Below are 15,365 nucleotides of genomic sequence, written 5' to 3'. Positions count from 1 at the left end.
ATAGAGTTTATTGTAGACCTAAGAATTGAAATGATAAAATGAAACCATTTTTGGCTCACTTTTGGTTTGATTTTGTGCAGTAAACTGTCACGAATTAATTTTGCGACTTAAATTATGAACAAGAGCAATTTCGGTTGATCAAAAACTAAGAAGTCAGTTGCTCAAAAAGTCAAATGGTGAGAAGAAAAATGGATCAAGCAAAAAATGCATAAAACGATTATACCGAACGACATAAGTAAGTAAGCACCATAAGTAAGTAAGCGTCATACTTTACCTTTTCACTTTGTAAAACTATAGGGTGCTAAAATATTATGGTAGAAAGGTTCAGTATATTTCCAAAAAACTTCCTTTGAGAGCAATTAAACAAATTTAAATATCAGTTAAAAATTCCTCCAATGTGCCAAACTTTTACCCAGACAAAAACTTTGGTGTACACCTAATATATATTGGAAGTCGTGGTTAAGTAAATAAAGAATGCAAATAATTTATAAATGTACAGGGTAATTTGGAAAGAATTAAGAGCTAGCAACATTTTAATTTCAAAATGCTTAAAAGTGATTTAGCTATTCAAGTCTCGAGCGGGCAGAGTAACTAGACACAAGGAAAAAAATCTTAGCATAAGCTTCACAGCGACAAATTGCATCATTGGCTGAAGCAGCTATTTCCAACATCACCGTAACCGTTACTGGATGCCTGGCTGGCACTGGACGGCGAATTTGAAACCTCCTCGTCATCATCCTCATCAAATAATTCCTCATTTTCTGGCTCATGTTTTCGGTGCCTCAACGTACTGTCATTTCTGCCACTGTAGTATTTTTCACCCCCTCCCGAGAGTCTGTAGCTTGTTGATGATGGCGTGCTTGATTGACTCGAGTACTTGTTTAAGGTTCTACGCTGGTAATTGGAGTTTCCAGCTGGAACTGACGTCACGGAGGAGAACGCGCTGACGAGACTACCACCGAATATGAATATCATCATGAACAGAACAGACATCATGATGAAGCCGTCTTCAGAATGAAACATCCAGCTGATCCAGTCAAATATGACAAAAATAGAATCTGTGAAGGATTCCCACGCTCTTGTCAAAGTGCGTACAATAAACCCTGGAGCTTCTTCATCGCTTAGCTCAGCAAATTTAGCACTCGTTGACAATTTTGTTCGACCAGAAGCAACATTCATCAGAAAACTTTCAACGTTTTCATATGAAGCTGGTGAAGCCCAAGAGTGCCATTTGAAATACGTCTCTCGCTCTGAGATCCGCAGAAGAACTGCAATTTGAGGTTTGCCTGAGTAGGAGTAATTCAAAGCCGAAAGGAACCCGGCTTGGGAAGATTCCGGCGAAATATACGAGAAAGTAGTTTTCAGAACGTATGGCAATCCCGAACGCTTCATTTTCTCAATCTTTGCTGAGTAAGCTTCAAGCTCCGATGCATCAGGATGTACAAGTACTACACAATATTTTCTATTGCTTATTGAGGTAACTGTAGGGCATATACTGTCAAAAATCACATGATTCGAAAGTCGAGGGAATTTGACCAACTTGAATTTTTCGACCAAACTTAAAGTGCCAGCATACATTGCAGCTCGACTTATAGTTTCGGCAGGACTCTCTTTTGATACATATATTGACAGCATTCCATTCCGTCCCAAAAATTCATTTTCGTTGTCTTTATAGTCCCTTGCAGAAACAAATGCGAAAGAGTGACTTTTCTGCTTTGCGAATGCCAAGACTTTCACCCAATTCGGTGGCGCTTTCGAATCTGTATAAATAACAACTCGAGGTTTGTTTTCTGTGATTAGCTCATCCAAGAAGTGATCTAATTCTTGTTTAGACCTGAGTTGATGAATGCGAACATGTGGTATGTGCTCAAATAGAAACTGCTCAATACTCGATAAGGACCATTCTCTTCTTTGGTATAATTTAGGCTTGCCTTTGACAATAGCTAAAACTGAAGGTACTCTCGACAGACCCAGTTTGTAAATGAGGGATCTGTCAACGTCTGCATCAGCTGTCACAAATCTGATTCCTTTGTCTTGATACATTTTATGCAACTGATCAAACATTTTCCTCACAATTTTACAATTGCCACACCAATCAGAATATGCAAACATAAGAAACACTTGTTTATGGCTCTGCGGGAGAATGTCCTTTTCATAAACGTGCCTGTTTATTAACAAATCATCAGGCTCTGAGTCAAAAAAGGATGAAAACGGTCCACCGCGGAACCCACCACCAGGCCTGCCTCGACCTCCGAAGAAATCTGAGAACCCGAACGGGAATCCGTGACCCCCGCGACCTTGCTGCCCTTGAGGATTGTCGTCTGTGGCACCATACTGATCATAATTCCTCCGTTTGTCATCATCAGTTAAGAGCTCATAAGCTTTACTGATTTCAACAAATTTTCCTTCAGCTTCTGGGCTTTTGTTTTTGTCAGGGTGCCATTCACGAGCCAAACGTTTGTAAGCCTTTTTGATTTCTTGTCCAGTAGCTTGCCTGCTAACTCCGAGTATTTCATAAGGGTCGAAACAGGCAGTCAAAACAATCAGACAGAGAATCAGAAAAAATTGACTCAATTCAAGCACAGGTGTAGTTGCCATGCCTGACTGAAACACGCATTTACGAGTGTTCACATAGTTTTCAACATTCTTTATATTTCAATGGTCCGTTGTTCGTCACTCAAATAATGAGACAAGCTCAAACAAGGGACAAGAATTAATAAGATTTTCGAGAATTAATTGTAGCAGTAGAAATACTGGATGTATACCTCCATCCAATCAGAGACTGAGAAGACACTATTCTCTTTCATATAGCGCTTATATTGGGTCAGCCTTATAATCCTTGCAAAAAATTGCAAAGCTCTTGTTACTTAAATACAATACATATCTAAAAATGTTTAAGTTTGGTCTCTTGATGCCTACTGGCAAGAAAATATTCTCAAGGTCAATAAAACTTGGTTATGGAGATTCCTTCAAAAACGCTTGGTTGTTTCGGGTTCTCATATGCACATGATTAGCAAAAATGCCCATAAAGTTCATTTGCAGACAATTGCCCAGTTCACGCCCAGTAAATGAAAATTCACGGAGTCGGTTACAAGCGCTACTTTCTGCCTAAAAAATTCAAGCATAAAAAGTACGGAAAACGCAAACGAGAAAATTTTCCTCTTACGAAAATCTATGGAAATGAAGAAATCTGTCATCGGACAGTAAAATTCTCGGACCAAAGAAAATATGTGCACTGTTGATTGCTTGCTATTTTTCTTGGTTCATGAGTAACAGACAAAATCAAATTTTACATTAAACGACAAACAGTACATATTTCGACAAGGCGGCTCGTTAATGTGCGTTCGCACATGATGTTCCGACCCGCGCTCATCTACATTTTTGACTTAACTGTCATTTGACTTAAATTTTTGACAATGAGATAAACAAAAATAGATGTTTGAGTTTAAAAAAATTGTTACACAACCAAACTAATAATTGAATTAAATATTGCCATGCCTCATTACAATGAGATCTGCCATTAAAAAGAGTACGAGAAAAAACAACAACAACAAAAAGGAAAAACAAATTGCACGGCAAAAACTCAATATCTAAAATTAAAAGCACCTAGTATCAACATCAAATTACAATCAGACAAAACCCTAACTACATAAATTTAATTTTTCCTAACTACGCTGCAAATAGTATCTTTCCCTAATAAGACTAGGCAACAAGTCGACAAACAGAAGAAATAATGAGGCGATAATCAAAAAATAATAATTTCAAAAGTCTTAAAAAACAATAGCTTTTAACGAAATAACTCTTGATAAATTTACTAAAAAGTCATAATGAAATCAATAGGACCTAACTTTGGTTAGACTAAGCCATCGGAATGGACTAAAGAAGCAGAAACACTAAAAAAATTACGATCAGCAGTTTACAAACAATCCGAAAACACAAACTATTGGTGCCATTGAAATCATTAGCTATTGTCTGAAAATTATGCCCTTTTATTCCAATTTCTAATTTTACTAACTCAGATAAAACTATACTGAATGAACAAATAAGTTCAATTGGGTCATATTTGAAAATCATTTGGATCTGTTATTACGCGATTGTGCTAACGGAACACAAATACACCACTCACATAATTTTTTTTATCAAAAACGCATTTTGTCCAACAAACAAAACATCCTTTATTTCAGAATATCGGTAAACATGTTAATTTTGAAAAAACAAGGAATTGTATGGGACCTCTCAATGATGAGAAAAAGTCACAAGTTGACGAAAAGAACCACAAAAACTGAAAGAAATGACAAATCCATTAAAATCTTAAGTATTTATAATATCATAAACTTCAAAACTATTCGTTATAAACTAACTGCTTCGGGTCACATAAATTATTCGATCTTCAATTGCAAGCTGATGAGAATGGTCAACACTTTACGGCTACCTAAAGAATAAAAAACACAGCCAAGAGAGCAAATTCAAAATAAAAATTGAGCGAGAAAATTGTCGAAGCTATAAAGAAATGAATTTTCAGTAAAAACTTTTCTACTTTCAACTAATTTTATAACAGCAATGCGATACTTCTTTTTAACAATTTGACTCCAATAAATCAACAAACATGAACAAAACATTAAAACCACGAAATGTTTTAGAATACCCGTGGTATTAACGCAATTAAAATCAATAGCTTTCAACGGAAGCTAATAATGACGCTAAGTCATGAGGAGACAAAAAGGATATTTGTCATTCATAAGTCATCAGAAGGACATTACAATAAAAAATTGACTATGAAAACCAACAAAAACAGGCAAAATCCAAAAATTCAAAAATTAAGTAGAAAAGTGCGAGAAGAAAGTGTCGAAGCCGTTCAAAGCATAAACGTTTCTCTGAAACTTTTATGTATGATCCCTCTAACGTCCTCTCTAATCCAATGCAACAATCAGAAATAGGATAATTTGTTGAAATTTCAAAAGGAACCAAAATTATGAGAAAAAATATCTTAAAACTAAAAAAAAATTCGTGCATCGAAGTCATAACACCAATAGTTAGCAGATAAAACCGCTAAATAGATTATTTTTAGTTGAATTAGAAAATAAGGGAGTTTGGTCATTCCTGAGACTGACTTACAGTTCACGAAAATAAGTTTAGGACTGGTTAATGTTAAAAAAATTTCCCGAAAAATCATTTATGTGAAAGTCTTAACAGACATTAAATTCAATAGCTTTGAACTAAAATTAACAAATACGCTCAGTTATGCCTCAATTGGAGGATAAGGAAATTTGCCGTGCATAGGTAATCAATAAGACATCACAAAGTCTTATGGCTATGGAAGCAACAACAAATACAGACAAAAACCAAAATTTCAATAGAAAAGTGCGAGAAGAAAGTGTCGAAGCCATTTAAACCATAAGCTTTCCTCTGAAAACTTTAACCATGATCCTTTGAACAATTTCTCTAAGCCACTGGGAGATATCAGTATCAGGATAATGTAATATAATTTCGAGAGGGACCAATAATAACAAAATATTGAAACTTTTTTTTAATTTTGAAATCTTGTGGCATTGAAGTCATATAAAGAATAGTTAGAAAATAGAGCCACTAACCAGATTAATTTTGGTTGCAGTAGAAAGGAAGGGGGTCCTTTCATTACTGAGACTGACTTACAGTTCACGAAAAGAAGTTTAGGATCGGTTAATGTTAAAAAAAAATTCTCGAAAAATCTTTTTTTTAAGTCTTGACAGCCGTTAGCTGTCCACTCAAATCTCTAGATAGGTTCAATTATTGCTCCTTACGAAACTTATTGCACTTATAGTCAAAGAGTCTATGCAATAGGACTCCAAAAAATTAGTAAAACCTCAAAAAGGAAATCAAAAATTCATTTAAAATTAAGAAAACTATGAGTCGAAGCCAAAAAAAATACACGAGTGGTTCCCTGAAAACGAATTTTTTTGTTCATTGGGCTTCCATAGACTGTAAATCAGGTTTGTCATTAACGCAACCTCGATATGAGAAGTGACTAGTCTCTAGGTGACTTCAGAAAACAAAAAAAAACATATTAAAAATTTCTAAAAAGCTATAAAAAATTAATTTGAAGTTTTTTGATACTTAACTTCCCTATGAGACCATAACGAGACTTTTAATCGGCTTTCGTCTATTAGGGACTCGTAACCTCGTAACTGATCGATTTTGTGGCTTGAAATCAAATTTTGAATTAATATTTTTATTTAAAGATCTTTTTTTGAAAAGTTACACTAAATGTGACCAAAATCATGCTAATTATCCCGTTTTCGCACAAAACTTCAATCCTCGATAACTCCTCGAAAAAAACGAATTGCAAAAAAATCTTTATGATTTTGAATTCTACGCTGGACGAGCTTTTTAATGATACCACTCACATTTTTCTACGATGAATATATCGATCGGCCAAAATTGACTGAACAAAAAAAAACCCATTTGAGTATATAGTTCCTCCCCCACACAAGTGGGGTCGGAACAATTAAAACTATTTCTTGAATTGATTTCTGAAAGACTTAATTGATATAACCCATTTTCTAGGATAATCTGCAACCTCTCTTCTTGAACCACATTTAGTAATATACGCGCCTCGTTACTATAGAACCGACTTGAACAAAAACATTTACTTATTTCTTGATATTGGCACTTTTCAAAACAGGGAAGCTCGGTAATGTGCATTTGCACGTAAAGTTCCGACCCCGCTCATCCACATTTTCGATTTAATTATCTTCCGACAAATGAAGAGATAGAAAAATTACCAGACTATATCAAAAATTATTGGAGAATGAGTAAAAATGATTTAAACTAAAACCATGAAACGAATAATACAATACCGTTTCAGATGAGCTACGCCGTTAACAAAACTACGAGACAACACAAACAAAATGTATACTTTAAAAACATTGAACAGAGTCGGATTACCAAATTGAACAATTCAACTTGTTATTCACTAAACACGATATGGGATATGACCTTGATAAGACTAGATAACAAGCTGACCAAAAAAAGAACAAGAAAGGAACAGCTTAACAAATACGTTTACATTTTTTGAAAAAAAACTGAAGTCATGAAAACTGTTACCTAACAACTGAAATCATTAAATGGGTTCATTTATACTCCAGAAGAAGCCATTGAGACCTCTCGTTAGCCCTATTACGTCTTACAAATAAAAAAGGAAAACAAATACCGAAAACACAGACAAATTCAATAAAAATTTGTCTAAAATCAGTGTCCAATTCATTAAAATGCCAAGATTTTGTCTAAATTAAAACTACATATACATAACTGGGTATGCATTCAACGCCAATGAATTTTTCATTTAGTTTGCTTCTGTAACAAAACACAACAAAAATTCAAATCAAAAACATATTTATGAGAACTTGTAGAATCAAAGCAAGAAACCCAGCGTTGAACCACTATTTAAAAATGTAACTTCAATTCACAAAAAAACAGGAAAAGCTGACCTGAACAATTTGTCGGTAAATGAGTAATAATATGAAATCATTCCGGTGTAAGTACATTCCGGTAATTAACTGAGAGGAAACAAAGCGATTTTTTAAAAACAGCGACCTACACAATTCGATCCCGCTATCAGACAAAAACTAGCCCCGTTATTGTGGTCGCTGACCTGTTCTAACTGTTAGTGAGATAAAAAATTTCAGGGAAAATCTCAACAGATCAAAAATCATTGAAGAATGTTTGATAATTTTACGAAAAAGTTTATCAAAAATAATTGACGATTGTTTGATAACTGACGATTGTTTGATAACTATCGTGTTAAATTTGAAAACCAGCAGAAATTTAATTTCAGATTGCTCCCATAGATAAAAAATTGAAAGAGTAACCATTTTTAAAGTTAGAAAAAACTGTTTCAACAGTTTTTAGATTTGTACTTCCCACTAAATTATGATAAATGGGCTATAGAAGTGAAATTTTGATCAGGCTAAACATTGAAAATTTCAGCCAAAATTTTGGAGTACAATGTTGAGCGACTTTCTTGTCTTAAACGGCAACCACTAACACGTTTATTAACAAACTTGAAAGTTTTTATTGGCAATGATGACAAAATATTGAGCAAAAAACGGAAAATGTGAACAAATACAAATTAAATCCGCCAAATGTCTACAAAATTTGAGAGCTCGATAACTCCATGCAAAAACTAAATTTAAAAAAAACTTCAATCTATATTCAACGCTGGACGGGCTTTCTTAAGATACCACTCAACACTCTCCAATGAATACATCGATCGGCGAAAATTGACTGCATAAAAAATAAACCGACGAATGTCGGAAGACTTGCTCTTGAACGACAGGCGATGCAATTTAATTCTGGAGCTGTAGACTAGATAAAATTTTCTTTATGAGTCCAAAAATAGCTGCCCACGCCGGGTTTCGAACCAAGGACCTCACGATCCCTCACCAGCAGCACTGCCCACTCGGCTAACAGGCCCTCATTGTTGCGATACTCAAATCGATTTTATTTTAGCAAGAAGCCTTACTGCGGAGAGAGAGCAATAGAGATCACTCAAATATGAAGCACGAAAGCGTGAAAAGTCACTTGAGAAGTCAGAGAATGATCTACAAGAAAGCGCAAAAACGGTCAAGCAAAAAAATTGCATACAGAAGACCAACACGTATTAATTAAGTGCTACTAACTTTGTTGAGAGCAATTAAAAAACTCAAATATTTGAGAATATAGTTCCTCTCCCACCAGGGTGGCTCGGAACGAAAAAAACTTGAGGTGTACATAGCTTTTTGGTACCATATTGTATATTACATCTATTAGTTCCTTTAATTCATCTCTAACAGATATCGTGGAAATTAGGACAGTAAGCTCAAAGCAAATTTACGTTTTGCCGCGTAACGGCACTGAAACCATAATCAACACAAACAAGATAGAAAAGCAAAAAATCAATTTCAGAATGCTCTCATAGCAAGCAAATGTAAAAGTGGCCATTTTTTGAAGTTAGAGAAAAATGTTTCAGCAGTTTTTAGATTTGTACTTCCGGCTAAATTGTGTGCCATAGAAGTGAAAATTTAATGAAACAGGCTAAACTTTGAAAATTTCAGCCAAAACTTTGGATCACAATGTTGAGCGACTTTCTTGTCTTAAACGTAAACCACTAACACGTTTATTAACAAACTTGAAAGTTTTTTTGGCAAAGATGACAAAATATTGAGCAAAAAATGGAAAATGTGAACAAATACCATTTAAATCCGTCAAATGTCTACAAAATTTGAGAGCTCGATAACTCCATGCAAAAACTAAATTAAAAAAAAATCTTTTTAATTCTATATTCAACGCTGGACGGGATTTCTTAAGATACCACTCACAACTCTCTTCAATGAATACATCGATCGGCGGAAATTAACTGCGTACAAACATCAATCGACTAATGTCGGAAGAAATGCTCTCAAACGACAGGCGATGCAATTTAATTCCGGAGCTGTAGACTAGAAAAAATTTTCTTTAAGGGTCCAAAAATAGCTGACCACGCCGGGATTCGAACCAAGGACCTCACGATCCCTCACCAGCAGCACTGCCCACTCGGCTAACAGGCCCTCATTGTTGCGATACTCAAATCGATTTTATTTTAGCAAGAAGCCTTACTGCGGAGTGAGAGCAATAGAGATCACTCAAAATTGAAGCACGAAAGCGTGAAAAGTCACTTGAGAAGTCAGAGAATAATCTACAAGAAAGCGCAAAAACGGTCAAGCGAAAAAAATTGCATAAAAAAGACCAACACCTATTAAATAAGTGCTACTAACTTCGTTTGAGAGCAATTAAAAAAACTCAAGTAATTGAGAAAATAGTTCCTCTCCCACCAGGGTGGCTCGGAACAAAAAAGTCTTGAGTTGTACATAGCTTTTTGGTACCATATTGTATATTACATCTATTAGTTCCTTTCATTCATCTCTGACAGATATCGTGGAAAAAAGCGACAGTATGCTCAAAGCAAATTTACGTTTTGCCGCGTAAAGGCACTGAAACCATAATCAACATAAACAAGATAGAAAAGCAAAAATTCAACTTCAGATTGCTCCCATAGCAAGCAAATGTAAAAGTGGCCATTTTTTGAAGTTAGACAAAAATGTTTCAGCAGTTTTTAGATTTGTACTTCCGGCTAAATTATGTGCTATAAAAGTGAAAATTTAATGAAACAGGCTAAACTTTGAAAATTTCAGCCAAAACTTTGGATCACAATGTTGAGCGACTTTCTTGTCTTAAACGTAAACCACTAACACTTTTATTAACAAACTTGAAAGTTTTTTTGGCAATGATGACAAAATATTGAGCAAAAAATGGAAAATGTGAACAAATACAATTTAAATCCGCCAAATGTCTACAAAATTTGAGAGCTCGATAACTCCATGCAAAACAAAATTCAAAAAAAAATCTTTTTAATTCTTTATTCAACGCTGGACGGGCTTTCTTAAGATACCACTCACAACTCTCTCCAATGAATACATCGATCGTGGAAAACAGCGACCGTATGCTCAAAGCAAATTTATATTTTGCCGCGTAAAGGCACTAAAGCCATAATCAACACACAATATAAAAAGCCTGTTCATGGGCCACAATCGACGAGCTCAATATAATAACAATCTAGCTTAAATTCGCAACATGGAGCTATAAGTAAAATCAAAAATTTATTCTTTAGAAGCTTCTTTTCCATACAGGTGTATAGCTTGTAGCACTGTTAAGAAAACAGTTGTCTGTATGTTTTTCTTGACACATTTTGTCCCAAAATAAAGATTAAAAGTTCAAAAAGCAACCGAATTTTGATGTTGTGCCTTTGATTCAACATTTTCGAGGAAACTGAGCAAACATACATGAGAGGCTGCAATTCTAAACATATTAGCAAATAGAAAACTGCATGACTAGAATCAATCGATCAATGCAATTGGAAATTGAACATTTCGAAAGGAACCACAAACCATTATAATGAGAGCTTTAGGACACTTCGATCACTGAAAAGAAAAACATTTTTTGCAACCAAGAAAATTTGATTCACTACCTCTTACCCATAGACGATACGGCAAAAAGCACTCGTCAGAAGGAAAATCGGATTGCCTTGTTTAATTCATTTTCCTCAGCAGCCCGCAGTTTCTCTACTAACATTCTACAACTAGATTATTCAAAAAATTTCAAACTCAAATGTACCCTGACCGTTCACATTTTACAGCTTTTTCAAATATTAGATCCAACCTTTTTTGACTTCTTGGATGTTTTCAAGAATAAAAATCCAGCTCACTTATTTTTGTGTTAATCAAATCAAAAACAAGCCAATGTTCATGGCAATACTGATAATCTAGCCGAATGATTTCTAAAAGTCTAAAACCACTGCTAAAAACTTCCAACATCCGTCCTTTTTCAATGACGCTCGCCACAAACCTGGACAGAAAAAATGCTGACCACAAAAGTTGCTAACACAAAGGCTTTGAGGTCATAATATTCCAAAAAAATCAAGTGCGAAAGAATTTATTTCTCGACTAACAATACCAATAATATATACAAATTAGCGATGACATATACAATGGATGTTTTATCTACAGCGTAAATTTCTAGAAATAATTTACAACAAAGTGAGCCTCTGAAAAGAGTTGATGAAACTAAAGCATATTTTAGAAAGGACTTTTCGATAGCCTGACTGAGCTCAACAAGTGCTCATTTTTCACAGTTTCGCTCATCAAACTCCTCCTCAAACTCTCAATTTCCATCTTGTAATTCGCCTCTTTTAAGTCAAACTCTTTTTTGGCCGATATGTGATCTTGGGCTACTCTTTTAAACTTTTCTTTCATAACCAATTTGTAAGACTTCAAATTTTCGTCCAATTCTTTCTGCATGCTCTGTTCATCTTGCAACTCCAAGATTGTCTGATTTTTCTCGTCAATTTGAGCCCTCAATCCTTCCGCGTATAAATTGCGTTCATCTGTGGCACGCTCTGCAGCAGTGAGAGCCAACTCAAGCTTTTCACTCAACAGTCTTTCCTTTTCCTCAGCAGCCATCAATTTCTTCTCCAAGATTGTAGCTTTTCTCTGCCACTTGATCTGGGCTTTCAGAACGGATTCCACTTTTTCCTCAAGTCCTTCGAGTTCAACCTTGCTCATGGATCTCTCATTCAGCAAAGTATTGAACTCCTCTTCCGATTTTTCAACTTTGGCAACAAGGCCTTCGATTTCAGCCTTATGATGGTCCTCAATGTTCGCAATTTTTAAGTTCAACTCGCTCAAAGCATTTCCGTGCTCTTCGATTGTTATTATTTTGTTAACACCCATAGCTTCAAACCTTTTAATCATCAACGCGTGGTTCTCACTAACTCGCTTCAGTTCGCTGGCGTAGAAGTTTCGATCGGCCTCAGCTGAAACCAGACTTCGTGACAATCGGCTAATCTCACTTTTGTGGACATGGTTGACCTCACTTGACCGTTTACTTTGCACGCTTAGTTGCTCAATTAAGATTTGGTTTTCTTCCAGTACCAACTTGGCTTGCTCTTGAACGTTAAGCCATTCCGCATTTTCTGCCTCTCGTTCTCTGGCAAGATGCAATTGTCTGTTCTCTTGAACAACTTCATCAACTGTTTCTTGAAACTCCTTCAACTTCTTTTCATAATTATCAAGTTGAGCGTCTTTCTGATTTATTTCATCTTCGTATGCGAGCATTAGCGGCGACAGTACTTCATTATTAGTTAGCCAATCAGGTTTCGACTTCTGAAAACGATCGTCAACTGGTAGCTTTTCAGGAGCAATTCCCAATTTATCTTGATATGCCTTTAACTGATCGCTCATTTTCAACATGGTAGTGTGCAACTGTGAAACTTGTTTTGTTTTAGTGTCTTTCATCTCCGTTTCGTTAACTGTGCGCTCTCTCATTCCTGAAAGTGATTCGCGGAGCTGTGTATTCTCTTGCTGTAAATTATCAACAGTTTTGTTAAGCGTCCTAATCGTGTACTCTCGTTCGTTTAAACTTATCATGTAGTTTTCTTTCTGCGTCTGCAACTCATTAATCTGTTTAATCACATCACGCAGTTTAAGCTGCAACTTTTGGTTCTCTTCCTTCAAAGATGAGGTCAAATCTCTTTCTGTATCTTCTTTGAAGCTCACCCGACTTGCACTTCTGGACAAGTCATTTTCATCATTCAATGTAAGCCCACCAGTGGCCACTTTACTGTATTGATGAAGATGACTTGACGATTCCATCGTATCTTCGGCAACTTTAACCGGCGACGGCGGAAAACTTCCTCTCATCGAAAGACTTCCTTCCAAATCGGAGCGTTGATCAACTTCATCCTCATTCCCGGAATGGTAGCCTTCAACGTCAGGGTATGTAAGATCATGTCGCATATCCTCGTAACCTTCGACGTGAGACAGAGTACGAGCGTTTGCAGAGCTGGCACCAGATTGACGTGCGTTTTCTTTTGATGACTTGTAATTGGGATCGATGAAATTGAAGGAAGCGGCCATATTACCCGCATTGACGATGGCCATGTGAATTGGATTGGCATTGTATAGTTCAGGTGAAACCTCTGGAGTTGCAGCGATCAGAGTGTGAGGTAGGAAAGCTCGTGCAAGCAGCATGCTTCCATCGTCTGGCTTTTCCTTCTTCTTGCCCATTACTATTCTTAAAAATATAAAGCGCTCATTACCATCCTTCAAGTCTTAATGCGCTAATCACTCGATATGATCACTTACAACAGATTTCTGTTGTTTTCTCGCCATGTTACTGCCAATTTTGAATTAGGGGAAAACAGCGCACGATGAAAAGACATTCTAGTTTCTGGTATAGATTCGACATTATAGAAATTACATAACGCCTCAACTCAAAATCTACCCGCTCTAGTGTAACTCATGTATCACTTTGGTTTAATTGAGACAAGTAAGCAAATAAGTCAGCAAATAACTCTCTTAAACGACTTGACTGCACTCAACGATTTAAGCGAAAGTCATAAAAAGAACCAAGAAATGCTTTCCGGGAAAGCTGATTGTTCCGATACTGCGTTTAAAAGAGACATGAACCATACAACAAATTGTCTTATGTTGCACGATCACAGTTAAGACAATAAAAAAGGTTTTAAAAGTCGATCGTCACAAATCAGTCGTTGATATCAGATTTCTGAAGAAGTTTTCCAATGAATCGAACTGATCACTCGTATTACAAGTAAACATTACCAGATTCTCAATCCAAATCAGCATCATTGTAGCTGAGGTGACAGAAGAAAGCCAAAAGAAGTCTTGAAACAAAATAATTTTTCTCAACTAAGGATAAATATCACAGCCAAAATTGTTTAGCCCAAATTTCGTTCTCTTCGCATTTATCTATGCCGCCTGTCCCCAACTCATTAAATGTTCTAAAAGCAAAGTTGATTCAGCATGACAAAAATTGAGAGCAAGAAGAGCGACTGTCAATTTTTTCATCTTCGAGCAAGCATGGTGAGATACAAAATGCAACGACTAATATGAGTGTCATTTTCCTACAACCTCAGCAAAATGTCCATTTATATGTTGTTATATGCTCGTTTTAAACTCAGAACAAACAACTCGCATATTAATATACACGAAATACGCCATTTTCAGTATCTGACAGATTGATTAATTTCAGTTAAGAAATAGAAGGAGGAAGGAACAAATAAATCAATTGCTACGAAAATTTTTCAACTGCTTAAATTTTTCAAACTACTAATTCAGGGAGAAGTAGAGTCAAATACCTCATCATTATCAATTCGGACATCATTATCAATTCGGATCTTCGATTGCGCCCCCCCCCCCCCCCCCCCCAAAGGTGCATGGGTATATCATTTGCACCCCCAAGAGCACGTGCCATATTTTTAAATAATGATTTACATAATGATGTAATGGCACATGTTCTGTAACTAGGGTGTACAGTGTGCATAATGTAGTGGGGGGGGGGGGGGGTACCAACGTAAAATATCCACTTATTGTTCTTGTCACGAAAACATTCCAAATACTTCATCAATCTTCCAGAAGCGTTCTTCGTTTTATTTGAAAATTATGCTAAAATTTATGCCCTGATATGCTAGTATCAAAACAATCTGAATTTAAAGAAATAACGAATCATCCACCTCTCAGATACTGCGAAAACCAGATGCTATTGCTACTCATTTTCGCACGACAATAAGTACGCAAACTGTCAAAAGCTATTGCAAACGTTATTTTGCTACTTTATCTAAGTTTAGGTGCTGGCAATGAGTTCACTGAGAGGCTACAATGACATTATCACAGAACACTATTAAAACTTGGGGTGATAAAATGACAATTTCTGGAGCTCATTTCATTTGACTATAGAAGTAATCTACTACCAATTGAGTACGTCTGCTTCGAATTGTAAACGAGAGAGGAGCTCTT

The 15,365-nt window shown here is 35.9% G+C and overlaps 2 protein-coding genes across 2 annotated transcripts; both read right to left on the bottom strand.

Moving 5' to 3' along the window:
- Window positions 1-424: 424 nt before the first annotated feature.
- On the bottom strand, window positions 425-2,727 carry LOC142354449 (dnaJ homolog subfamily C member 16-like). Its single transcript, XM_075406783.1, has one exon. It carries the CDS (start codon window positions 2,596-2,598, stop codon window positions 643-645), a length of 1,956 nt encoding a protein of 651 aa, XP_075262898.1. The 5' UTR covers window positions 2,599-2,727; the 3' UTR covers window positions 425-642.
- An 8,741-nt stretch (window positions 2,728-11,468) lies between these two features.
- On the bottom strand, window positions 11,469-13,652 carry LOC142354373 (centrosomal protein of 89 kDa-like). Its single transcript, XM_075406682.1, has one exon. The coding sequence runs from the start codon at window positions 13,614-13,616 to the stop codon at window positions 11,628-11,630; it is 1,989 nt and encodes a 662-aa protein (XP_075262797.1). The 5' UTR covers window positions 13,617-13,652; the 3' UTR covers window positions 11,469-11,627.
- Between the last annotated feature and the right edge of the window lie 1,713 nt (window positions 13,653-15,365).

This window comes from Convolutriloba macropyga, chromosome 1 (assembly GCF_964194025.1).
Source record: "Convolutriloba macropyga chromosome 1, txConMacr16.3, whole genome shotgun sequence".
NCBI classification, from domain to species: Eukaryota; Metazoa; Xenacoelomorpha; order Acoela; family Convolutidae; genus Convolutriloba; species Convolutriloba macropyga.
The sequence above is the reverse complement of the archived record's forward strand: the minus strand, read 5'-3'. Positions and strand labels throughout refer to the sequence as shown.

Coding starts and splice junctions, on each gene's coding strand:
- LOC142354449 (XM_075406783.1), bottom strand. CDS start 2,598: ATGGCAACTACACCTGTGCTTGAATTGAGTCAATTTTTTCTGATTCTC.
- LOC142354373 (XM_075406682.1), bottom strand. CDS start 13,616: ATGGGCAAGAAGAAGGAAAAGCCAGACGATGGAAGCATGCTGCTTGCA.